The sequence below is a fragment of the Strix uralensis genome, chromosome 10 (assembly GCF_047716275.1).
Source record: "Strix uralensis isolate ZFMK-TIS-50842 chromosome 10, bStrUra1, whole genome shotgun sequence".
Taxonomy (NCBI): Eukaryota; Metazoa; Chordata; class Aves; order Strigiformes; family Strigidae; genus Strix; species Strix uralensis.
In genome coordinates, this window is record NC_133981.1 from 2,693,703 (window position 1) to 2,720,871 (window position 27,169).

At 41.1% G+C, this 27,169-nt stretch overlaps 1 protein-coding gene and 1 long non-coding RNA gene across 4 annotated transcripts in view; one reads left to right on the forward strand and one right to left on the reverse strand.

Moving 5' to 3' along the window:
* The window catches only part of LOC141947615 (uncharacterized), a 37,110-nt gene extending 22,180 nt beyond the window's left edge, over positions 1 to 14,930 (reverse strand). The window contains exons 1-3 of the long non-coding RNA XR_012630214.1: positions 14,806 to 14,930; positions 12,382 to 12,555; positions 3,695 to 3,806 (exon numbers count right to left, since the gene is read on the reverse strand). This is a non-coding gene — a long non-coding RNA (uncharacterized LOC141947615). The remainder of the gene's footprint in view (positions 1 to 3,694; positions 3,807 to 12,381; positions 12,556 to 14,805) is intronic.
* The window catches only part of LOC141947613 (netrin-4-like), a 57,991-nt gene extending 31,395 nt beyond the window's left edge, over positions 1 to 26,596 (forward strand). For 2 of the 3 annotated variants that reach the window (XM_074878862.1, XM_074878864.1), the window contains exons 4-10: positions 6,395 to 6,521; positions 7,061 to 7,249; positions 14,819 to 15,032; positions 15,804 to 15,940; positions 16,964 to 17,032; positions 19,002 to 19,172; positions 22,392 to 26,596. In XM_074878862.1, the coding sequence (XP_074734963.1) occupies positions 6,395 to 6,521; positions 7,061 to 7,249; positions 14,819 to 15,032; positions 15,804 to 15,940; positions 16,964 to 17,032; positions 19,002 to 19,172; positions 22,392 to 22,528 (1,044 nt within the window). In that variant the 3' untranslated portion in view covers positions 22,529 to 26,596. The remainder of the gene's footprint in view (positions 1 to 6,394; positions 6,522 to 7,060; positions 7,250 to 14,818; positions 15,033 to 15,803; positions 15,941 to 16,963; positions 17,033 to 19,001; positions 19,173 to 22,391) is intronic. The other variant, XM_074878863.1, reaches the window with a different exon arrangement.
* The last annotated feature ends 573 nt before the right edge of the window (positions 26,597 to 27,169 follow it).

Below are 27,169 nucleotides of genomic sequence, written 5' to 3' on the forward strand. Positions count from 1 at the left end.
CAACAGAGCCCATTTGAACTGTAAGAGAAACAAAGCAGTATAGCAGACACTGTTTTGTATTTCACCACTCAAAATGACCCAGAAAGAGTTGGTTTACTAATAGCAGGTAAAGGACTAGCCTCTGATGTCATTGCAAACTGCTGTATCCAAAATTTATCTGGCGACATTACAAAGTGAATACAGAGCCCAAAGACAAACATTTTCTCCGAATCAGCAACAGTTGCTCTGTTCTGGAAGGCTTCCAAATTTAACCTTCATTCATTAGGAAAAAAGCCCCAAAATAGACTGAGAATAGCCCAGGAGAAAGAGCAACAACCACATTTACTGAAAGGACAAAGGTAAAAGAAACTAAATGGGCAGAAAGAAAGCAACAGGCTTCAGGTATTATACAAAGCTGAACAGAGTTCAAAAAATCAAAAAAATGGTGGGACAAACAGATGGAAAATTTCCACTCACTCTCTCAGCTGCAGATTAGAATTCAGGTGAAACAACTTTTGCAGTCAAAGGTGAATTAAGTATCATGTAATTTCTTGGAACAGTTGCATGAAAGCAGGATATGGTTCTACACTATTTGCTATAAATCAACCAGAAGTTACTGAGCTCCATGGAAGAACTGCTGGATGAAATTCATGGCTTAGTATAGCAGGTCAAGCTAAATGATTGGAACTGATCATCCTGTCAATAAAATCCATGAAGCTATAACCTCCTCTATGTCCTGATTCAAAGCTGCTCAGGTGGTAGATGTACAAATCAAAGCCTTTGGCAGCAATACTGGACTTGTAACAGCATGACTGTACTGTGAGGCAGATGAGGGAATTAATCCAGATTAAAAATACTAGTGCCAAGGGAAAAAAAAAAAGGCAGTTTTAACTTTTTTTTAACATGGTTTAGTTTCACAGGCCAATTTACACATGACTTAGGGCATGATGCAGAAGGTGATAGCATAGAAAGAAGCAGTAAGGAAAGCAGAAATGTCTCAAATGAAGATTGCCACCAAAGACTTTACATCATGAAACTACAGCCTGAGAACATAGCTGCTATACCAAAACACAAAAGCAGAGCTTGCTTTCAAGTGGCTACTAAAGAAAATATGATGGTGACTGAGAGTACAGCATAACATTTTTGTTCCTTTCCTGGACTAATAATATCCTCTAACTGCAAGTATGTCAGCCTATAAACTTCTACGCTTTGTAAAAGCTGATTAGAGAACTGGAAGCTTGACGCAACCAGAATATCAGTATTTAAAGCAACAGTTTTCATCTCTCAAAGCTCATAGCATGCATTAGTGACAAGAGTAACTGTCACTGAACGCACTCAGAAAGCAGGACTGAAAGAATACAAACTATTGCACATATTACTTCAGACTAGTTTTATGAAATGAAGAGGTTTATATCATCACACAGTCTGCCTGCCTGCCAGTGTATCTATTTTCTGATCCATTCCCCAAAATAACTTTGGAAGGCACCATCCAGTTTCAAAAAAGTCAGAGCCAGTGAACTCTCAATATGATGATGCTCCAGTGAATAGGAAGGATCCTTGGAGACAACCAGAGTTATCACAGTAATGAGGAAAAGCAGATGAAGGGAAGCATCATAAATTTCATAATATTTCTGAAGTACTCAATTATTGCAGCAATGAGCACTGTGGAAAAGCCCATACAGGCCTAAATACTTCTGCATCTAAGGATCAGTTTATGTCAAGTGATGTAGTGTCATGTGTTGAACACTGAGGATAAAGTGAAATATGAGAGATGTGAGACAGAAATCTCCTGGATCTCCATCTTTCTCCTGTTGTGCCAATACATTTATATGTATTCATATAAATTCGTGTCATAAACTAACAGGGCTTTAGCTGAAAACTGGTTAGGTTTCCTAATTGATGGCATGAAATTCACGTAAGCCTCTGTTCCTCACATCTTGCTTCTGAGCTCCCTCCACCCGGATTGCCAGCTCCAAATCTCAAAAGGTGAAGTATTTTTTCCCAGATGCCTCCTAGGAGTCAGATATCCTAAAGTTTCCAATGACATGAATCCAGTGGCAATCAAAGTGCTATTATCAGGGTCCTGAATGCACTAAAGGGACTTTATCAGCCCTGAGCAGCCCCACCTGGGACTCCCACCCATGCTCTCTGTCCATTGGCCGGGGGGTCCACTTAAGCTCAGCCCTGGGCTGTTAGCCCCTGTTTGAGTTTTGCTGTAGAGGTGTTTGTCTGTATCCCTGCCTCTGGCCTTGCCTCCTGGATGGACCTTGGGCCTATGCTGTAGGTAGCTTCCCCCCCTCATAGACCCCCTCACGTGTGTTGTAGCTTGTCTCTCATTCTGTCTCCTGGGTGGACTTTGAACCCATGTTGTGAGCTTGTTTCTGGGCTTGTCTCCTGCTGCTCCTGGATTGCCCCTGGTCCATCCCCTTGCTGTGTCTGGCACTGCCAAGGGACCATGGGACCAGGTCCCTGCTGCGCTCAGGATGGTGCCCCCTCAGTGAGGGCACAGTCTGTGCTGTGATAACCCTCAGCTTAGAGCTCTTCAACCCTTAAAGAGCAACTGGTCCTTGCTGTTCCCTGACAACCATCTCCTTAACTACCTCCTTGCAACTCTAACCCTGCTTTTTAGGGCATAGAAAAATATCAATGTAATTCCCCTGAATCTGTATTTTTCTGACTGTTTTCTCTACCTTGGCATAATCATCTTTGTGTTCCACTGAGATCCGGTGCATTCTGAGGTCTTGCATTGGCTAGAGAACACAATTTTCTAGTTTTTTTGACCAATGTTTGTGAGAGAGGTGTGGACTTACTTCAGCAGTGAATAACAAGTCAGGGACGTGCCTGCTCTCTTTGTGTTGATGTTGAGTGCAACTCTCACATTCTCCCTTCCCTGAGCAGATATCCCATTTCCTATTTTATCTGACAGCTTCCTGTATTTCATTCTTGTTCCTTCCTGGACTTTAGTCTCTGTCTGCCTCTCCTATTTCTTCCTCTCTAAGAGAACAAATTGTTTGTCTCGCTACTTGCAGACACCTCACCTACCCTTATTTCACCTCATGCTTAAGTGTAACAGGCCTCTTCCACAGCTGTTTCTCCTGCTTTAACCAGTCTTTCTGCAACAGCCACTTATATCCATGAATCACCTTTCTTGTGTGTGTTCTACTTGAGCTGTTTGTCTCTGCTCTCTTTCTCCTATCCAACTCCTTTCTGTACTTCATTGTCACCTCATGTTGCACTCTCCTCCTTAGCTGTTTTCACCTTTGGATGCTGTCTATGAGATTACTCTCCATGGAAAAAATCTTCCATGAGATACCCATCCAAGATGGGAGACTTGGCAGACTTGCTTCCTCTTCCATTACCCCTTACCTTTGCCCCCAAACCCATCAATTCTCTTTTCCTTGTTCTTAAACCTATACAAAAAAGGTCAGTCCTCAGACCTAACACTTTCTAAAAAAAGTTCCATGTCAGCTCCACTGCTTACTTCTGCCTGCTCTGTGGCTCTCCTGTCTGCTGGCTGCTTGGCTTTTCAACCCTTTTGTCTAAGCCAGTCATCCTTCCACATGTATTTGGTAAACTGTTCAATAGCAGGGATCACAGGCAGGAAGCTTTCTTTATGCCTCTGTCCTACTCACAACATGCCATTCCTAGATAGCCTCCACAAACTACAGTTTGCAACAAACCAGCGGGCAATGAGCAAACTGACATGTCTACTTACCTCCAAAGAACAACCAGACTCTTCCTTTCTCACTGAATTGTTCTGTTTGCTTTCTGAATTATTGTTCATGAATGTTCACACCATCTGTGCTGTGCACTGTAAGCACAGGGTCCTGTGGAATAATGAATATTTGATCATGTCGTTCAAGGCTAAAACAAGATTGTATGGTTTAATTCTGCCATTTCCCAGCTATACAATCTCAGCATTTATTTCATATAATTTTTTATATATAGTGAATTCACAGTTTCTGTATATATCTCCAAGAAACCCAGTGGGTGAACTTTACAAATTTTGCATTGAAATACACTAGCATTTTCCTAAGAAGCAACTGGATCTAAGGTTTTGGTTCTGATCCATTTTGGAATGAGCTGTGAAGTTCAGATAGTCTGGAGTTTGGGGACATCAAAACCTATGGTTCTGGGTCAGGCTCACTTTATCTTTTCTCACTCCTGGTGGTTTTCTCTGTTCCGTGGCTTCTGAAAAGCAGTCACTGTGTCCACAGGGGGGGATGTATAAGCCTGAAGAGCCAAACCCAAACAGGGAGAAGCCCAACACTGTTGCTTATTAGTATTTTTGTCTTTGTCTCTGTAATTTGTCATCCCATCTAACGTGTTGAACATGGATGACTGTCTTGTACAGAGGTCTGGAGAGGCACCCCATAATGTGCTACATACTGTATTCTCCTGAGGTTTACTGGTGCTGAGCTCTGACAGAAATGCATACCCTGAAGTCTGTGCTCAGTCTTCCGTGAGGAGGCAGCCAACCGCTCTGTGCAGCAGCAAATCTGCCAGCTGGCCATAGAGGGGCAATGGCATCAGCTGCAGCCTATCCCCTTTGCTAGCTGCATGACATATCTGGTCTGGGAGGATTAGAAACCAGGGGAGCGGAGAGCAAATTGCTGCAGGGAGATGAGTTTTGGGGGCAGGGGAACATGTTCACGCAACTGCTCTTTTGAACATCTCTCTCTTGATCCCAAGCTACCTGCTACGTGAGATGGGGGAAGGGGGGAGTGCAAAGGGAGAGTCTGACTTTCAGGAAGGGCTATGGAGAAACATAACTCACATTAGTGGTGAGATTAAAGGATTACATTCAATTCACGCCCCAGTCAAAATGAAATTTCAGCCTCTGCTTTTTGTGTAAAAAGCAGTGGGCCAGAGCTGTGACAGCGGTGACAGAGCTTGGCATCCTCAACAGCACATGGAGGGAGAGGGGTCTAGTCCCTGATTTCTGTGCGTTTCCTGCTCTAGTACAAGTGTCTCCTTGCATGTGAAATATATACCACTAATCAGCAGCTTCTCTTGAGATGAGTGTAGAAACCTGACTTATGGTACTGCCTTTCCCTTCCTCTCACTCCCTATGCTAAATATTTACTCTGCGAAATCCTTTCTCTGAGTCATTGCAAACAGATATTGGAATCCTATTTCTTAATTAAAATAAAAAAACAAAAACAAAAACCATGACATAAAAACCCTCTTGTAAAGCACTTTTTCAATGTGGCTTGATATTACAGAATCTTGTGCACCAAATCACAGTCTACAGTGGAACTGGCTGGTGTGTGAAATTACTTGAGAACAGAATCAGTTTCAATAGTAACTTTCTGTTTGAAAGCTGGACTAGCTCAGTTTCTAAGGTCAGGTTTCTGGTGTGAATACCTGATTCCAAAACTGACATATATTAGAATATTTCCATGACTAAAAATCATTATTGTCTTCCAGTGAAAGCAGGTAAGTACAGAAGAAGTAAGTTCTTTTTTAAGTAAGTTTTAAAGCAAATAGCCACAGAGAAACCTCTACTATTTAGCCAGTTTTAGTCAAGCTTTTTGTGCTTCTTTCTTTGTTTCACCCTCAAATATTTTGTAAATTTTTGTTTCATACCTTAGGTGGATTTATATGCTTAGGGCTTGTAGATCAGCCCCAGTCTTCAGCCACGCCAGGTTTTGCTCATTGTTGTTGAACATCTTCCAATTTCTCATTTATCTGATAATATGTTCAAAACTGAACACAGCGTTGCAGGCACAATTTCCTATCCACCTGGAGTTACAGTGCTCTTAGTTACACAGACCAGAATTTTACTGGGCCTTTACTGCTAACCTATTTTTTTAATATATATATATTCATATGTAGATTGGTAGGTTAGTGCTTACTGTACCTAAGTCTCTTCAAACATCAGTGCTTTCCTCTCACAGAATGTGGTATGGATTGTATTTCTGTGGGTATATTGGTTGGTATTTTTCCAGGTTTAATATTTTTGCTACACTTTCAACTGTGCTAGGAGGTGCAGCATTACTTGCTCATAATTTAGTAATTCATGGTGATTTCATTGCCCTATCTTTACTTTCTTTTCCAGACCACTGTTAATGTCAAATAAGACAGGGTCCAGCATCCTCTGTTAAGACTGTGCTCTCCTGTGACACAACTCTAGAGGCTCATCAATGTGGTAGTAAAATAGCCAATTGGAAAGTTAAAAAGAAATTGTTGCCACATGCATTTAAACTGGAAGATAGAGGAAAAATCTACATCGTTAGTGACTGTGTGAAGAGATAAAGCTACACATTTAAGCTCCAGGCTCTGTGGGTTTCTTAAGAGAGCCAGAGAGCTGTGTGGGAGTTGTGCAGGAGTTCCCACCTCCTCACGAGGCTGTTGGGCACTCCACTATATTCTTGCTTGTAGCTGTTTGAGTGTATTCTCTTTCCCCTGACAGGTCCACGGGAAGTGTGTGTGTAGACACAACACAGCAGGGGACCACTGTGACAAATGTGCACCGCTATACAACGATCAGCCTTGGAAGCCAGGAGATGGAAAAACAGGGGCACCAAATGAATGCAGAAGTAAGTGGGAGGGAGTTTACAGATCCAGGCTTTCAGGATGAGCACTCACCGTGCCAGCAGGCAAAGTTCCCTAACAAAGACTTCTGTCAATTTACACTAACGGTACCATTACAGAAACCGGGGATAAGTTGGTGGTCACTGATGGAAAACTTCAGTCTGCATGTTGTTCTACTGCAGCTGGCCCATTTGGGCTATTGGCAAGTGGCATTTACAAGGCAGAAATCTGTTCTTCATGCAGCTACATCCCCTCATGTGTTTTAGTGTCCATGGGGTTTGTGCAGGGCTTACGATACGGTTCAGATTGGTTTGTCTTACTGTAAGAATACCACACAGCTCACAACCACCCAAGCTTCTCAGACCCTGCTGGGACTCCCACCCTGTGCTGTAATTTCTAGTTTTTATGAAAATCAAGGATTGCAGGCAGAGGAAGTGTGTTACATTCAGATATTTCCTTCATGATTTACAGTAGGAAAATGATACCATTTGAATAGTATTTTTGTTTACTGTATAAGCCTGAAATATATTCTGTTTCCCATCAGAGTGTCGCTGCCACAACCATGCTGACAGCTGCCATTTTGATCTGAGTGTTTGGCTGGCATCGGGAAAGCGCAGCGGTGGGGTCTGCGACAACTGCAAGCATAACACAGAGGGACATCGGTGTCAAAGGTGCAAACCAGGGTATTATCGAGATAGAGGGAAACCCATGTCTTCTACAGAGGTCTGCAAACGTAAGTGACTACTGTTACGTAATGGTGAAAAAATCATTAAAAGAATGATTAAAAGAAAGAACTTGATAACTCCTATAGAATCAATAACTCCTATAGAAGTAACTCATGAGTACTACTACCCTTTCCTTGTATTCTGTTCCTAAACTACAGTTTTCTGATCAAAGGTCATTTTCCTGATTTTCTGTGTCTGTTTCTCCCCCTGGTATCACACATTTTTTTTTTGGTGATAACTGCTAGAGTGCTCCAAATGCATTGCATTCTGGGGAAAGGTACCTTCTTCTTGCGCTTGCATTCAAAATACTATGGTTCCTTTTTTCTTGAGGTACATTTTATTTAGCTGTTTTTTTCTGCATCTCTCAAGACTGTGTGTGCCTATGTGTAGGCATTGTTAAATTCCATTTGATTGTGCAACATCTGTGCACATAAATATATATAATAATGGCTGCAGGAGGTGTAGGCAGCATGAGACCATGCATATCCACTTGGGAACAAACAGATCAGAGCTTACTCAGATTTATCTCTGGATTCTACAGCTGTATTATGGGGTGCTCTGCCCAAATTAATTGCCTCATTAGCACTTCAGCAGGATGTGTTAGGAAGTAACTGGGGCATTGAGGCACTAAGGGTTGTACACAGAGGGTGTACAACCTCTGGATCAAGGTAGTTTGCATCCAGCCAGTCTGGAACATAGCGCAAATCTCCCTCACTTAGGGTAAACATTTCCTGAGTATCCTGCCAGGCTTCACACATCTGATTCCATCTGGCATCTACTTGGGAGGTTGCTACATAATTTCATTTCTCCCTTTGGAAAGTTTTCCTTCCCCATAGCTCAGACATCAGTTGCCAGCACAGAGAACTTCATCCTGTCATCTATACTCATGCTCACTGGCATCATGTGCTTTTGAAGCTTTCCTCACTCTCTGATGTTCTTCATCAAGGTCTCTCTTAAAACACTCAGGTTACAAACACTCTTCTCCCTAGGACTGTATGGCCTGTGATAGCACTTAAACTTTCTGTGCACAACACACCCTTCTGCTCTTTTCTATTCTTTCCACTGGATCTTAGTGCCAGCGCAGACTGCTTCCACACAACCCCTTCTTTTTGATTTCACAACGTTCATCACAGAACACTGATCAGCAGACAAGGCTGGGGGTGAGCTTATCTACCTCACCCTGTATTCCATAGTGTGTTCTATGTTTGCCCCTTTCTAGTCCTGTTTCTACTCTAAGCAGATTTGCTACAGGGAAATACTGTAATGAGAATAAATTGTTATGCCAGAATATTAATTTTCAATCTCATAGTACCTGAAAGAATCTGTGTATGAACTCTTGTATCTAACAGCAGGGTGATGGTGTAGTAACCAACATCATGTGTAATTTTAGATAACCGCTAAAGTCAAGGAGCACTGGAGAGCAGTGAAGAGGAAAAAACATTGTTTGAAAATACAGCCTATCTGTGTGGAAACCCTAGAACAGTCTGCCTGGATGAAATCAGACCTTGACTCTACCTCTGCATCTTTTGTCTGGTCTGGTTACAGGCCTCTCAGTACCTCCTGCCAATACTCTGCATAGCAAAAGAAAAACTGCTCAGAAATTTACTGTGAAAGAGCTCTATTCCTATCGTGCCACTCCAGCACAATGATGTTCTTTTCACCTGGGAACATGCTGCTGCCAGCAGAAGGCCCCCAAATGCAATTGTTTCCACTCTGACTGGCACACTCAGGCCTAGATAGCTGCCATCCCACTTTAGCCACCTGAAAGTTGCCTGTCTTTTCTAGACTCCTTGTAGACAGTGGAGGAACAGTGGGACCTCTAGGGAATGATATATTGCAGTCTAATGTAGGTGCCTAAGATAGATGAGCTGAATTGCCCTCTAGAGGATATCTATGTCTCTTCTTTGACTTAAGAGGTGTTCTGGATCGCTAGCCTGCACCAGAGTTTCTGTTGGTTGAGATGAATCTAATGGGTTTCATCCAGCATTATTGCATATAGGTAGGCATGACTCTATCTGTGCATGATTCAGGTCAATGGGATCTTTCACAGTTAAGAGAAACCTGGGACTGGGGTGGTTAATCTGTGCTTTTATTTAAGGTGAGGAGGAGAATTCCCACAATGACATTTGACAAATTACCTTCATAGGGTAGTGTTTTGTATGATGAAAGAACTGATCCCAGAACACTTCCCCATGTGGTCTGCAGGCAGTGTGTAAGTGTGCACTTCATTTGTGCTGTACCTCTGCTGAGAATTTTCATGGAGCGTTTCACTGCTCTGGTTATTATCGGTGACAGCAAAACCAGAAACACCAGTGCAGACAAGCAGTGTTGTTTTGGTTAGAACAGACTCAGTTTGACATAGGGAAGATTTCATCTGCAGAACCATCATCAGCTCCTTATGCTTCGAGCTGATGTTAAACTGAAAGGCCTCATGCAGGGTGTAAGATAGAGGCCCTCTTCTCCATCCTTTAGGTTGCAAAACTTGCACTGCTGTTAAATGTAATCTGGTGTAAATTGTTCAGGTTGTGTGACCCTAAAACCAACCCTGGTTACTCAATAAAAAAAACAGTTACTGTTTTGAGCATTGCTAACATGTAAGACATTAGACAATTAGACCACCAGGTACATTTCTCTCATACCTCAGCCTGCTGATCTTAAATTGAAGAGCTGCCACTTCTGGATTAGCATGTTTGTGAGGATTTACATGTACCAATTCCAAGGCATCATCTCACTTTGAGAAAACAGTGCCAGACTAACAACAGTAAATGAAAAACCCACCCACTGGGCAAGTGCTGAAAAGCAGTAATAAACTGCAAATGGATGATTTTGGTGAGAGCAACCTGGTCCTCAGCTTCCCATTTGAACTCAGAGGAAAAAAAACCTCAATGGGAGATCAAAACTTGACCCTTGTGTACAGTAGATACTGAGCTGGGAAAGGAAATCTGATGAAAAAGCTGAATGAAATGCTGTGCTAATCCCTTTGAGAAAGCACGCTTGAAGAGTGCTCTGCCATCCAGAGCAAAGTCTATGTTCAGCTGTGACATCCCCCTCAGGCTCCCAGAAAGTTAACAGGACACTGCCCAGGCCCAGAAAGAGTCTTTAAGCATTAGTCATAATAATGAACAGCATTCTCTCTTAATCACTGCTAGGAAAAAAGAGTTGTATAACAATTGGATGTCCTGGCACTATCCAAACCACCCTTTGCTGACCCTCCCATGTGAGACTGCAAAGACATTCCCTTGGAAAAAAGAAAAAATCTGTTGAAATTTGACATGTAAGTGTGAATCTGCTAGTTCTTTTTGTCTGCAGAGGTAGCTTCCCTCTGATTCATTTGCTTCTCCTGTTCCTAGCAGCTGGGGATGAATGAGAGCCAGGTTGTGTGCAGAGCCTTGTTTTGACACTGCTTAGATCTATATTAAAAAAAAAAGAGGAAGGCATGAAAAGATCCCCAGAGCAAGGCACACACCTGCCTGTTATTGGGGGTGACAACACAGGATTAAGTAGTTTGGATATAGACTTGTATGGGAGCTTTGACTCGGAAGCCTAATCGTTTCCTAACCAATGGTTAGAAAAGCTGCCGTATCCTTGGCTCTTTCCTGTGGCTTATTTGAAGGCTTAAGGGATCCTTCTGAAATGGCACCATCTTTTGTACTCACCCTTTGCTTAGCTTAAAAAATAATGCAGGCATGTAGACCCATCTAAATGGGTCTCCAGGAAAACAAGCTTTTTAACTCTAAGCAGAAGGGTTAAAAATTAAAATGTGCCCAGATGCACATGCACAAACACACACTCTGAAAAGCTCTGCTTCTCATCCTTTTACTTCTGAGCAGAGGGAGTGAACTTTTAATTGTAATATCACAAAGGCCTGATCACATCTTGGTTCAAAGTCTGTCTTAATCAGCCCTGACCACACACACAGCTGTCTATCTTATTTCCTTCATTTAAGAAACATCATTGGCTGAGTCAATCCCCACATGCTTCAAAAATTGCCCTGATTCAGTCATATGCTCTAAAGATGCACATGTATATATTTCAGACTCAAAAGGCTTTGTTTGATTTTTCGTTTTGCCTGTTTTTCATCAAATAGCCAGAGTCTCCTCATAGCTGTATCTTATGCAGTATTATTAGACAGAAGTTTAAGGCAAGATATGTCAAAGTCCACTAAATTACTTGGAGCGCTTGCTATTTTCCTATAAGTTGGGACTGTACTGTTACAACCAATACTATATTTTACAACTGTGTCTAATTACATGGGAAAGACAGCTGTGCTGAGGGCAGACAGATTTATTGAGGACTTGAGTGGAGACTGCTGTATGAATTATTCATTTATCATTACTCTTTGTCTCCTTTTTACAGTAGTTTCTGACAAAACAAACTTAGTACAGGAGTGAGACTAAAAGGCAAGAGGATGCTTTGTGATGCTTTGTGACTGATAGCCAATTCTAAAGTACAATAATGAAATTTTTCATTACACTGCTGTCAAGGGGAGAACCCAAATAAACCAGCCATCTCTGAGCCAAAACTGTCTGCACACCGTCCCTAACATAATTGATGATGCCTTTGACAAACAAGGCCATTGTCATGTCGGCTGGTGTTTTGTTAGACAGGGAGGCGGATAGAGAGAAAACTAGGGTTTGCCAAGAGAAAAGAAGCAAAAATCAGCAGGGAAAGATGCTGTGTTATCAAATATTGGGAAATGTAAAAGGGTGAGGTTTTAGAAACTTGCTTTTATGTTTCTTTAATTATGAGGTTTATCTGCAACTCTGGGGTACTATTAAACAGATAAAACCCAGTCATCAACAGCTGCCCTTTCAGCATGTGACATGTGGGCTCTTATTTTGGGAGTTACCTTAGATGCACAACTGGGATTTTGGCCGTAATACTCTGGAAGCCAGACAATGTACACACCCAAGCTGAAATGCTAAACAAACACAGACTGAGTAAAGCGTTCGCAAGCCACTTGTATAACTCATCTGAAAGTGTTGTACATTTATTGATTCAGCTTGATTTCTGATCCACCAGAAGCTGCCCCAGTTCCTAATTGGGGAATATGTCCCACAGTTCATTTGGGAACATTAGTTTTCCTGAACTGTAGCCCCAAAATGAGGAGAGAAAAAAAAAAAAGGCACTTTTTTCCTACCTCCTCATCAGCTTCTGCCAATGCTGTCAGTCACTGTCCTGGAATACTTTCCCTTAGGGATAGGATGGGAGAAGGTCTCATCTTCCTGAATCAGGATCTAGTCTCAGTTGGTGACAGGTAGTCTAATGATGCTAATGATTTGCCCATCTGTTATGTGACCCTAACCGATGAAACCTAAAAACCAGAAATAAAATGGGAATAAAGATGGACCCAGATGTTGCAGAAACATAAGAAATTTAAGGTGAAAACTCCACAGGTAGATCCTACATACAGAGATATTACAGTGAAATCAGAAACCTGGATTCAAGCCAAACCAGATGTTGGCAACCTCTTACTTCTTATGGCTCAGACCTGTCTGGAGTAAAGGAAGTGTGTGTTTCCCATCCTTATCCCCAAATCTATTACATCCATTTTTTTCAGTGACAGGTGGAACTAAGTGTCTCCTCTTTTAGGGTGATGTAGTCAGCCCTGCAAAAATCTGGGCAAAAATAATTCAAGCTGAGCAGCAACAAATCAGAACTTGCCTTTGAAACTGTCAGTGCTAATGAGCACTTCATTGTTACACCTGCTCTCCAGAACTGACAGCAAAATCCCTGGGTTTGCTCCCAAAGTCAAGACTGCTTTGTGGCAAACAGGCGAGCCTGCTGCCATCCGCCAACCAGCTCATTGTGTTGAGTACATTGCCCATGACAGCACGCTTATTTTCTGTCCTTAGGCTATTGTGCTAGCGTCCCTTGAAAACAACGGACGGAGATCTGTCTACAGCAGAGTGTAATAATATTATTAAAAATATTGGCATAAAGAACATAGGGCATGGTGAAAAAAATAACTACGTAGTAAGCAGATCGTAAGAGAAATGCCCTTTAAACAAAATTGCTCAGCCTTTTTCTTGTGCTATTTTCAGAAGACATTTTCTTTTCTTGACCATCAAATATGAGGTTGCAGATGAAAGTGATTCTGTCCCTGCTACACTTAACACCCTTTATAGTCATATACTTTCCCCTTCCCCTTGGAAAATGATGTGTGGAATCAGAGTGTTCATTTGGTATCTTATCTATGAGCCCATGAAGAAAAGTAGCTTGATTAGAAGCAATGATGGGCAAACTTCAAAAGCTCTGGAGATCATGTTTGGTTCAGATAAGCATCTAAAAGGCTGGCCCCTGATCCAAGCTATCTAAACACCTTGGGTGTTCAATATTTAACTGAAAATCTCTGTTAAAGTAGGTCTTAGCCACAAGATTTTTAGATCTGCTCTCTTCCAGATGGATGAAGTAGTGATGCATTTCCTTTTTGGTTTCTGCTACAAGCAAAAGCCAGGGCATGCTGCTTTGTTAATAGGAAAAGAGCTGAAATATGAAGGCCTAGAGTTCAGCTCAGTTCTCATTTTAATCATACTTGCTTGAACATCAGAAGTAAGTGGGTATGTTTATTGCTTGTATTTTACCTTTACAGAGCTGTTGGCACAAGGCTTGACCATCTCATCTAGCCTCTGCCCTGATGGAGAGGAGTCAACTGTGTTGGCTTTGCACCACTATCCATGTATTACTTTCCACCTCACTCCCTGAAACTGCCACACTGGGAATGTACTGGTGGCGTGAGATTATGACAATTCATTGTCTGTGAAGGCAGAGTTGCCCACAGGAGCTCTAACTGCCTGTTTTACTGCCACATTGCCTTGAGTTGCCAGGCTGGTGTCAAACTGGCAATAGCATTAGAAAGATCTGGGTTTTCTTCCTCCTATTTGCTTATCTCCATCTATGTGTAAAATATGTCTAGTGACTTTAGAGATTTTCTCTCATTCTGTCCACCTTCTTTATAACAAATCTGCTCATGTATCTGTACAAACAATTTCATCAGCTTCCTTACATGCAGTACTTCATGGTGAGATATGTCCCTTAGAACTTCTACTGAAGGAAATTTGTGGACTCCTTGGAGGCAGAAATCGAAAAAAATGTTTCAGGTCATCTGAACCACCTGTATAAGCTGTATCTAGCCCCAGAGGAACCAGTAGTTTTGTGATCTCTGTGTTCACAGGAAAGACAATGTAGATAATAGCTTTCATTTTTTACCTTGTCCATGCTAGTAAATCTTTTTGCAAAACACTTTAAAAGTGAATTACCCTTTGTGAATTACCCTACACACATTGGAGGCTTCCTGCCACCGCTTCAAAACCCTGTATGGTCAAGATTTGTGTAGTAGGGAAGAACCGACTTTCACACATAAATGGGTCCCAGTTGTACTTGGTTTGCTGTGAGTAATGAGTTAAAAAGAAACAAAAATAATATTTCAGATGTAGGCTGACAACATGTTTACTGGTTTTGACTTAAATCTACTGAGCGTAAGGAAGAGGGCATGAGTTTATCAGGCTTGCAAAAATGTCACTTAACCAGATGACCCCTGGGCACATAATCTGTCACCTCTTACCGTATCTCCATAGCTTGCGCCTGCCAGCCAATGGGTTCAGCCAACGCAACTTTCAGCAGAAGCTGGCGATGCCACCCCAAGACGGGATTCTGCTACTGCAAGCCGGGTGTGGCGGGCCCCAACTGCGATAGATGTCTCATGGGCTACTGGGGCTTTGGAGAAAATGGCTGTCGCCCTTGTGACTGTGCCAGAGACTGCGACCAGCATACTGGAAACTGTTTCAATGGGTAAAGAAGCCCTCCTTTGGGTTCATTTTGAGATGGGATTCTGTGAAATGAAACAGATTAACTGAAATATTGCAGCACTGAAAGTAACTGGAGGATGCTGAAGGATGCACAATCATTTGAAAAGGTGGCTGTAAATCATAAAAGGTTTCTTAGATTCCATTCGGTGGCTGGCATGCTCTGAAGTCCATTGTATTATCCAAGGCAACCTTGCAATGATGACTTTTTGCAGTAATAATAGCCAACTCCACAACCCCATGGAAATATGTATAGCATACACCTGTTTGCCTTGGAAATAGATGGAGGAGTCTGGAGAGCTTGCCCTTTGTCTATGCCCAGGGTAGAATGAATTACAAGGTCTCCCTCTTGTTTTTAGAGGGCAGGCATCCGTACCCCAAACGTGCATTAATCAGTACAGAAATCCTACGATTTGCTGAGTGACTGCAGTTTTATGGGTCCTGCAGCTGTCCTCAGTTCCTAGTGACATCAACAAGCAGTCACTAACCTTGAGTTACTTATTTCAATAAAAACAAATAAGAGCAAAAAAGGCCCAATATGTAGTTACTTTAAAAAATGCTAGGTCAGCAGTAGTAAGGCCTAAATAAAAGCCTAGATCTTGTGATCTCTCTATATGGCATGAAGTTGTGCTCTTATTTGCACTCCCAACTTGAAGAAAGCAAGCTCATCTGTCTGGATACAGACACATGCTATAAACGCCTGCTTCCCACCCATCTTGTGTCCTAACCAAGTCTTCTGTTTTATGCCTCCCTTCAGCTATGACAATGAGCCATTCTTTAACATCCCCATTGGGGGACGAATCCCTGACCCTGTGCAAATGCCAACCAACGACAGCGAAGAGGAGTGGAAATGGAATGACCATGAGCAGGGATTTTCTGCCCTGAGGCACCCAGGTACAGCCCAGAGTCTGGGAACATTAGTAATTTCACTCGGTACCAGTTCTTTCTTCTCTCCACCCTGACTTAAATTCCCCCACTCATCTCTAGTTTGCCTGGCCCCATCTGCTGGCAACATCTGCTAATCTGAACTATATAGGTTATCATTACACTTACATTGCTATTTTCCAAACCACCTGTACTGTCCAACTTCAGTTTGGGAAATTGATAAGTCATGAATAAGATTGTGTGGAAAAAATACTCTCCTTTTGTTGTTGTAATTATAGTCATAATGCTTACGATTTTACACAGCTCCTGCTCAAGCATTCAGTTGCTGTTCAGAACTTCAAATACTATTTGTAAAAAGATCACGTCAGCCGTCACGGAAACGCACCACCTCTAGGGTGGAATGCAAATGATTTTAAGGGTAAGATATTCTTTGTGGCACACACAGCTCAGGAGAGAAAGTCAAGCATACTGTATCAAGCTAAAGGTACAAAGTAGCCTTATAGAATGAGGTGGAGCCTTGAATACTGAACTAGTCCTCAGTTTGCATGCCGTGTAGGAAGGTCAGCACTGAGCAGCATCAGGGGCTTTGTAAGACCCAGAGGTAACACTGCCACCTATTGCGTATCTTGACTTTCCCGAGAGGGATATTACCTTAATACCAGCAAGGATCAGCATTTCTTGGTTTATGGGATTGAACAAGGGTATTATTACTTACATGATTTACACCTGGATCTTATTCTTACAAATCTCTTTATTAGTATCAGTATATTAACTGTACAATAGATCCCACGAGGGCTGCATTTTACTTGACAGTACTGATCAGATTTCAGAACAATTATTGTATCACGTAACAAGAAACAGATGTGTAAATAATTGAGCTCACTCTCAAACTTACTTTTAAGGCCTATCCAGATGATGGGAGTTATATACATATAACTTTATAACCAAGTATCATTTGCTGCTTCTTTTTTCCCATTTGCTTCATGTCCTGGCTCTTCTCCAACCCTTTGTGTTCTGTGGTTGCCCTGCTAGAAAAGTGTGTGTGCAAAGAAAAGGTGCTTGGAAGCGTCACTGACTTCTGCCAAATGAAATATGCTTATGGTAAGTAGGTAACATGCCCTCAAGGTACGATAGTTTCACAGTGTTCTCTCTATGCATGTTATTAGCTGATAGCTATGAAAAATGACAGGACCAGCTAAGTCATGAAATAAGAGGTAGGATTTCTTCTGCCTTTTTTGTCTAGTGACGTGTTCAACTTCCAATCAGAACTGAACAGCATTTCTCATGCAAGGTTCCGTGGTGTCTCCTCTCCAACCAGTCAGCTTCCCCCTTTACAGCATAAAGAGTGCTAGAATTATAACTCAGGGGAATGGTTGGCCTCTACATCAAGAATAAATGCTAAAAGCCTTGCATCTAAACTGTCACTGTTTTTGCACTCATTATGCAAGTTCAAATGGCCATGCTCGTTTACCAAGAAGGTATTTAATACTGTCATTTATGAACACCTGGTTCACACCATCCCATGAAGCAAGAAAGGAAAGTTCTGGGATCCAAAGGTTTGATGTGCTTGTGTCACGACACAACAAAGCCTGCTTGTGGGGCTGATCTAGATGAGACTACCCTGCCAAAAAGTTATGGGATCCTATTAAATTAAAGGAACTGAAACTTATCATGGCAACCAGATGTTGGGCTACAAAACAAAAATGCCTTTTCTGGTTCGTTGTGCAATCATGGAATTTTAGCCACGTGACATGCCTGCAGTCTGACGGTGTCACATCCCGCTCAGACGAGGGAGACAAGTGACTCAGATTCGCAAATCCCCAATGGAGCGGACAACGAATCTCCCAGTCCAAGCATTTATTAACTACTCACAATGTACTAATTGAACACACGATAATTGGCTAAGTATATAGCAAGTTGTGGCAAGCAATATAATATGCCTTGCATTTCTTAATGGGAAAGGGAAAAGAGGGAGATAGAGGGAATGGGGAAATACAGATCACTGGTCTGGGTTTCTGCACTGATCCCGCCAGCGAGGGTTCCAGGAGGCATCTGTCTTTTTCGCTTGCATCCATCGTCTTCGCTTCACTGCACTCTCCAGGCCCCCCTCTTTCTTTCCCCCCCCTTGATTTATACACACTTTCCTTGGGTCCATCCCCTAGGTCGACCCACATACCTACATATCCCATGGATGGGGAGGGGTAAGGTGTTTCATGGGATGATGCAATTAGCATGATCATGTTAGCCTTCGTTAGCATATTGAGGGGTGTTAACTTTAATATGCATTTTGTGGATAATGAAGCAAAGATCATTCACCGGACAGATGGCCCTTGAAATTTGGCCAGGTGCACCAGAGCAGAACTGTCCTGTCTCCACAGGGCTCCCTCCTCCAGCTGCATCTTGGGTTATTTGGGCAGCCTTATCAGCTTCAACCTCCACACTATGCGCCCTGTGACTCATAGTTTTGTCTTGCGAATGTTTGAGGCATTTCTTCGATCAGCCTCAACTTTTGCTTTCTCAGGCTGTTTTTTTCAGTTTCTCGCAGGCCTGGTTTCTTGTCTCTCACAGACGGGAAACTTCTTGACTTCCTTCCTGTAGAGCAGACAGTCCCTTCCCACATTACAAAATTTTTGAGAGGCCAGTGTTAAAGTTCATCACAAGTTTTCAAACTACAAAATATAAAGCCTAGAATCAGTGCACTTAAAATCAGACTGTTAGCTGCTGATCTGTCTTTTCCATCCTTCTTGGATGTGTATACATATGTATACACATAAAAGTGCTTTCCTATGATTTCCAAGCATTTGACATCAGCCAATTAAAAAGTAGTTGCTAAACAACATGGTGAAAGGATCAGTTGGCTACTTCAATAGAAAAATGTAGGTTTTCTTCTCCAAATTTATTTAGAAGAACCATGACTGAAGTGGGCAAGCATTGGAATGCACTTTCTGTACAACTGCAGTATTTTTCCATGTCTTCTTTCAAGGTGTTAAAATTCTACCTTTTAGCAGTATAACACAAAATTCATCTAGAAATTCATTGTTGTTCTCTATCTTGATGTGCTTTCTGGCAGTGATAAAAGCAAGAATCCTATCAGCTCATGACAAAGGGACCCATGCAGAAGTTGTTGTGAAAGTGAAGAAGGTCCTGAAATCAGGCAAAGTGAAAATTGCTCGGAGCAACAGAAGCATTTACCCAGAATCCTGGACCAACAGGGGATGCACATGTCCCATTCTCAATCCTGGTAAGGACAAAATGCTTACCAGGCATTTTCCTTCCCCTGTAAATGGTGGTGACAATTTGTTATGAACATTAGCTATGGCTACTCAACACTTCCCATCAGCCTTTCTGGGGCAGAGTCCTTTGATTCATCCACACCAAAGAGGGAGACAATAGACAGCTGCAGTAAAAAGCATTTTCTTATCAGAGAACAAAGTTTTACCAAAAACCTTCAGGAAATGTTTTACTTTCAGTGACTTTATTTGATCTTCCAGAATACTTGTGACTAGAATAATGTTTGTGAGGAAAAAAAGAAATCCCTGTATTTTTATGTCCCTGTATTTCTATGTTCCTCACTCTGCATTTTCACATCGTGCTTTACTTCTTTTTGGAAAAAATAGAAATTATTATGAAAATTTTGGAAAGTGAAGGCAATGTAACTTCTATGCCTTTGTAATGGTTTCAAATAATGAAAAGTAAGTATTCCTTCTTTCTTCTACTGTAAATTCTAGTGCATTCAGTGGTTTGTTCCATCAAGGCCTAAAGCTGACAACCTGCAGCATATTGGAAACGAATCATGGGTGGAGAACATAAAACCAAATTAATTTCATTTCAGACCAAGTAAGACAGAAAATCTTTAATAATTAGAAAAAACATCTTTTAAGTAAATAACCCCAGTTTTATAACCAGTTTAGGATAGGTCTCTAGGTTTGCTCCCTAACCACATTGTATCAGAATGATCCATGTTTGTTCACTTCTAATTATAGGAGTGTCCCTGCAGCAGTGGAGCAGAGAAGTAGGGTAGTGGAAAGCAGCAACTTTCTCCCCAGCTCTGCTGCAGGCAGAAACATGACACTATAGACTGCAGAGCTCCATACTAGTGCTGAGTAATACCAGCAGACACATTCCTTAATTCAACCTTCCCTACTGCTGCCTTTACTGCAATACAACTTAGTGGACCACAGAGAGAAATACATTTACTTGAACAACAGCTAAAATGTCTCGGTAAATCTCCGAATCCTGCAAATTTGAGCCTAGACTCTATTTTTTTCAAGTAGAATCATTTAGGTTGGAAAAGACCTTTAAGATCATCAAGTCCAACCATAAACCTAACACTGCCAAGTCCACCACTAAACCATGCCCCTAAGTCAATGCTAGGTGTCTAATGCAGATTTTGATTACTCGCAGCTTTTTTTCAGATCACTGAAGTTCCAAGTCTTTGGGACCATGTCCTGGGATCAAAACCCAGTAAGACAAAGACTTTAGGTGTCATTAGGGTGACCAGCAGTTTATGCTGGGGATCATGTTTCATTATTCAACTGTACACCACAGAAAATGGTGATTTATCATCATTCTAAAAGCAGCACTTGATAGAAAAATGACCTTGTTTTTTCCTCTGAATAGATTAAAAATATCCACTGAGTAAAATGTGTCCTGGTTTCAGCTGGGATAGAGCCAAGTGTTGGGTTTTTTTTCCTTCCTTCTTAGTAGCTAGAACAGTGCTTTGTTTTGGATTCAGTGTGGGATTTGATATGAGAAGAATGTTGATAATGCACTGATGGTTTTAGTTGTTGCTAAGAAATCAAGGACTTTTCAACTTCTCATGTCCTGCTAGTACACATACACACAAGAAGCTGGGGGGGGAGCAGAGCCAAAACAACAGACCCAAATTGGCCAGTGGAATATTCTGTATTATCTAACGTCACACTCAGTACATAGATAAGGGTTGATCAGGAAGCACCACTCAGGTTTTTGGGATGGTGGTCTCAGGATTCTCTCTTCTCTGGGATCACTAGCTGGGAACGGGCTGGGCATTGGTCAGGGGCTGTGAGCCATCCCACTGTGCATTACTCATTTGTATTTTCTATTATTACTAATATTATTATCATTATTAATTCAATTACTAAATTGTTTTTATCTTAACCTAAGGGTCTCCTTACCCTTACTCCTCCAACTCTCTCCCCCATTCGCCAAGGGTAGGGGAGGGTGAGTGAGTGGCCATGTGGTGCTGACTGCTGGCCAGGTTTAAACCATGATGAAAAAATTCCTTGTGGTTCGCTTACAATGTAATGTTTAATCTAACCTTTAAGACAAGTTCTCAGCTGAAATTAGCCACATACAAGAGACAGCTGTCAAATCAAACTCTGTATGAATTTTTCCTGTTATGGCAAAATGACCTGTACTGTCTCAGAAACAAATTTTGTCTTCTACTATCTGTATCAAGTGAAAGACTGCACCTGAATTTGCATTGGAGTGTAATATGGAACCTGAGCTTTCTTTCTAGGGGTAGTTCTTGAATTCGCACATAAAATTTTTGACTTAATGTAGTCCAAATGAATAAGGTGTTTTCCTTTACTTAAACTTCAGTGGCTCAGTTGTGCATAACATGTGAAACAGTTTCCTGTGAAACTGTGGGAGCCCTGAATCAGACATGAATAAAGCATACTGTGTAAATATGATGAGAGTACATCTGATCCCACAAAGGGTATTTGAAGAGGGAAAATATCAGGACATTCTTCTCCTTTGTACCTCTAGCTTTACTTTGTATCTCTTTAGAAACACAGGGCTGAAGACATACAGCTCAGAAATTTAGATGCTAGAGACACAGATGTTATGCCATGGACGCTTGATATAAATTAAAGCTGGGAACAGGTCCTAGTCACTGATGTTCTGCAGACTGCAACATACTGCTTGACTGAACCCCTGTCCCAAGATTGTAGTACGCCCTGACTCATGGTGGAAACCTTACTTTTTCTCTCTTCTTGGGGCTTTCCCACCCACCTTTACCCTTCTATCTACACAAGCATTAACAGTTGCTTCCCAGCACACAACTTTCAAGGAGGAGGGCAGTAGTGGCAGGAGGGGACAAAGGTGTAAGTAGCAGCCACCAGATCCCTGCAGGTCTGTGTGCAGAACCTCACACGGAACTTGCCCTGGGTGCCTCTGTTTCTCTGAATTCTGATCAATGAGGGAATTTTATTTACTATAGTTAATACAACACAAAGACTGCTTCTACATCTACTAAGGCAATGATGTGATTTCACTAGTAGTACTTGATTCTTGTCTCCATGTGTAGTTACCACCTTTTTGTTCACAGACCTCTTTGAGGCCCTGCTACCTGTATGTTATAATCTAGGAAGCCTGGCTTACTATTTTCATGTATAATACAGTTCTGTATGCATTTAGTTCTGTTTTCTTCTATTTATTGACTGAAGTTTTTCCTTTTTTTTTTTTTTTAAACTAGGTACTGACTATCTTATAGCAGGCCAGGAGGACTCTAGGACCAGCAAACTCCTTGTGAACATGAACAGCCTGGTGAAACCCTGGAAAGCATATTTGGGAAAACAAGTATCAGATATTCTTCGAACTGGGTGCAAATAATTTCTGCTTCAGAAGTTACAGTGCTGAACTTTGCCTTTTAGTAACACTGCAGTGAAAGGTGTAGTTAGTTCATGTGTTTCCATTCAACATGCTCCTTGCTGAAGTGATGAAAGCAGACTTACCATCTTTTCTCCTTTCACGTGCTTAAGACAGGAAACTTGGGACATGGCTACTTTTTTCAAAAGAACATACAGCCTTATCATACGAAATTAACTAGTGCATCATACATAGGTTACAAGTCAGTTCTTAATTTGAGCTTGATTCCACACACCCAGAGAAATGACTTTACAAGGCAAAACTAAAGATATGGATTAGTGTTTCCACACTCCAGGTCAGAGGCTGGTATTAATATGTAAAAGCTGCTTACATAATGCATTCATTACTTGGGAGTTTTCTTTATAAGTGACCACTAACAGGCAGCAATTTCTTTCAGCTTTACAAGTGGCATAATACTAAACAAGCATGTCAAACAATATGCATTTAAAAGCTCAGATTGATTTAACATCAGAGTGTAATTATGCCAATACAACAGGTTGCTTTCTAGAAGGCAATTATTATCCCATTTGCTGAACAGAAACACACTAACATGTGACTTATCTTGGGACAAGTTCCTTTATAGATGTACATTGCTATCATCAATGCTTAGTGCTGAGGTCTGCTGCAGAAAATTGATTCCAAATCCAACCCTTGCTCTCTAAGGTCATTTTGCTCTTTGCTGTAGTACTTCGGTCTGTAACACAACAAAGGTTTCACAGCAATTATCACTAAAAAGCCTTAGTGCTAAGGAAAGAGCCAAAACATGTGAGGAACTAGCAGCTGCTCTAATGTTGAGTTTGTAACACTACAAAAGCTACAAAGGCAGAAGCAGGAGGAGGTAAATGGATTGGCTGGACTGTGTACTAGATGAGGTAGCTGTAGTTCCTGTGAGAGCAACCTGGCTATTTGAACTGTGCTCAGACCACTGGCATTTGATTGCACTCAGCGCTTTCATTCTGCTTTATTTCTCTTGGTCACACTTCAGGTTAATATACTGAAGATAGGCTTCCTTCCCCTTGTGCTTGAGGATTATTTGTCCCTCCACAAAAGTATAGGAGTGGTAATATCTGCACTCTAGGTAAAAATAGTTCTGTTCTGCAAAAGCATTCTTACTAAATCAATTTTACCCTACCCTATAGTAATTAAGAGGTAGCTACTTAAATCACTCCCTAACACGGTATTTTGAGGAAAGTGTAGTTTAAGACCTGTATCCCCTGTTTAAGGATTCAAGAGCAAATGAAGCTGGTTGGAACACATTCCCTCTTCAAGTAAAGCAGGAAGTAAAGAGTCAGTCTATTCTTCCAGGGGGTTACAGAGAAAAAGCATGTACACATGCTACTTTTGCATGTTTCTATTTCATGTCTATAATTTAATGCTCTCAGGAAGGAGATATTAAGCACTGTCTGACTGGCACATGGAATATCTAGAAGAACCTAATACTAGTGCAGAATGATGGAAGTCCTAGTCTACAACTTAGGCCATCAGTTTGTTCTCTATCCCTGGGAACTGAAAAAAACAGCTTCTTTCATTCCATTTGTTACCATTTTCCTTTTAGCTTCATGTTGGCTGAACAGCAGAAAATTCCTCAGCTCATTTGGAAATGGATGACAGGCAGATACTTACAAAATAAAAGACCCACTTTTTTTCCCCAAGACTGCATTAACAGTGTTTCTTCCTTCCCCCCTTTTCAGGAAGTCTCCCCTCCTCCATTGCCATTGCCTTCCCTCTTTCACTTCATTATTTATTTGTTGTTACCTAAAGTGGTATCCAACAACATGGCATTTCCACCAAGCCATTTAATTAATGCAATAAAACACTTTTTAACCAAGGAATTTGGCTTAATTTGAAATGTCAGCTTACAGAAATTAAGAGCATAGCAACTGCTTTCTTTACTGTCTCCAGAAATCATCTCACAACAAAAAGATTGACAAGTTCTCTTTCAAATATCAATAAAGATGTGTACATGAATTTACAGTCTGTTCTCAAAGGACCTCTCAGAATAAATGAAAATCAAGTGTAGGTTTAGAACTAAGCTAAGGAACATGCTTTTCAACAGAGGCCATTTTACCTGCAGGGGATCTTATTTAATGATGAACATAATCCATTTTGGTTTATAGTCAGTATCGTATTAAAACAAAGTCCCATATTCCACTTTTTGTGCCAGATTGGTGATTTTGTGGGGAGGGTAAATGTCTGCGTAGTTCCTTTCTGCGGAGGAAAGTTATTTTTTAACATGGTCATTTACAAGCATTTCTAGCTACTGCTAGTAGAAATACTATTTGGAACAAGAATATTGATACCCTGGTGTGTTCTCTTGGGGCCTACTATAATACAGTGATTAATGACTACTAAATGCAAACACCGTTGTATGCAAACAAGATAGCCATCAATATATTACACATTTCAGATATCTCAAAAGGAGGCAATACGTACACACACGTTACAGAAAAAGCAAGTAGAGTGGGGGAACCCAAAAATACTCAGCTAATTTCTTTCCTTCCTCCTATTTCCCATTCTTTTTGAATCTCTAATTTACTTGCTGATACCTGTATAGCTAACTCTACTTCATTCCCTCCATTAGTTAGAAACATTGGACATTTTGTTTCAACTACTAGCTTGTGTTTAATGGTTTTGCTCAACAGAGCAGCAGGTATTCCATAAGCATGGAAATTAATTTGAAAGTTAAAAATGAAAGCACATTAGGGCACATCAACACTGCAAGTTGACTTTTTATTGGTATCACTACTTCTGCTAATCAGATATCTCTGAGTTCACAGAGAGGAAAAATAAAAGAATAAAGTTTCAACTCACACAGTTACCATGTGCAATCTTTGTTCTGCAGTGCTACAATCCAGGTAGCCTGTCCGAAAATAAGTATCTCGATAGAAATGAACTACATAGATCAAGTTAGAACAGCTACTGAATAAGGAAGAGATGAGAAAGTTTAAATTGATCACCATGAGAATTTGGAAAGGCAAAAAGTTATTTTCTTGTGTACCGGTACCTGAAAATAAGATGAGCACAAGACAGTGCAAGATGACAACTGTCTTCTAGTAGAAGCTGTTACATATTCCTCAGAAAAAGCAAACAAGGTCATACATAGTAAATTAAAAGCACTATCATAGAAGACATGGTATTCCTGTACCAAAACAGAATTGTTTTGTAGGCCCGTCTACAATATCACATACCTTGTGATCTTCTCTGTGACTGTGTGTCTTCAGTGGCACAGTAATACAAAGAATACCAACATGGAAAACAGGATGCACCTGCTCAATACAGAAGTGGCTGGACAGCTTCTTTTGGCAGCTCTAAAATGGGACCTGTCTTTAAAATGGTCACATGAACAACCCTACAGCACCCAAACAGACAAGGTGTTTCACAAGCACTAACAACCACATATCAAGCAGTAGCAATGATGTATCACTCGGAACTCCTGCATAAGGATCAAATAAAAGCCTTTACCCACAAGAAAATTATCTGGAAAGCTGCGGAAAATTTGTAATAGAGCAGGTGATAGTTTGAACCAGAAGCACATGTAACTTTTTAGAGATGGCAGCAAACTCAGGATTGCTGGAGGTCAAAGTAGCTCTCTCTTAACAGCTGTGCAGCACGTGTACCCGTGAATACATGAACATTCTGCAATGTGGACCCTTAAAGCAGCAAAGTAGTTCATTAAAAGGTCATTGTGAGTGCTGAGCCCTAACTCCAATGTACTGACATATTGCTACTAATGCTTCTCCAGCTTCTGCTCTTGGCAAGCAGCTAAGAAGGAAAACGTACCTGTGCACAACCTTTGGGCACTGCTCTTCTGAGAGTGGCTCACTGCTATAAAGAATAAGTTTTCTCTGTAGCATTTACCATGTCTCAATTTTTCCATGCTGCTTGATGTAAGCTTTCTTTGAATTGATATAATTCACATGATGTGCTCCCTCAAGTCCACCAGACTGAAAAAGTTAGTGTGTTATTTGTTATGTGTTGTAGCACTTTTTTTTTTTGTACTTAAAACTTCAATTAAAAATACTCAGACACTTATATTGATGTGAGGTTTGGGATCTGTTTTTAAATTTTTAAACTATGGAATCCTCAAACCACATGTACATTAATTATTTTTAAGTTAATAAACCACAAATACCCCAAACATCACGTTCTTGCTTCAACAGTGTTAGCGCAGAGTCAGGCAAATAGAGAAAAGCATTTAGCTAGTAAGGAAACTGTGATACATGTTTTCCTACTGAGCAACTTACCAAAAAAAAGTACATTTGGTATGAGAACATGTACAGATTAGAAACACAAAACAGGCACAGTTAATTTACCTAAGTGGCATGTTAATTCAATAACTGATCAAACCCAATCCTGCAAAATCTTACATGTAGGTACTTGCATGTGCTTAATTCCCATAAGATATATTTACACATGAAGTTTTACTGATTTGAGATCTGATGAGGTCTAAAAAATACTTACTAGGTCCTAAAACTGCCCCTTCACACAGAGCCGATTTGTAGGATGCAAGGCATGAAAATAGAAATGCGTGACAGGTAGGCCTTGAGAACCTCATGCTCTAGCTATGAACTCACAACCAAATTACTTAGTTTGGCATTTTAAATA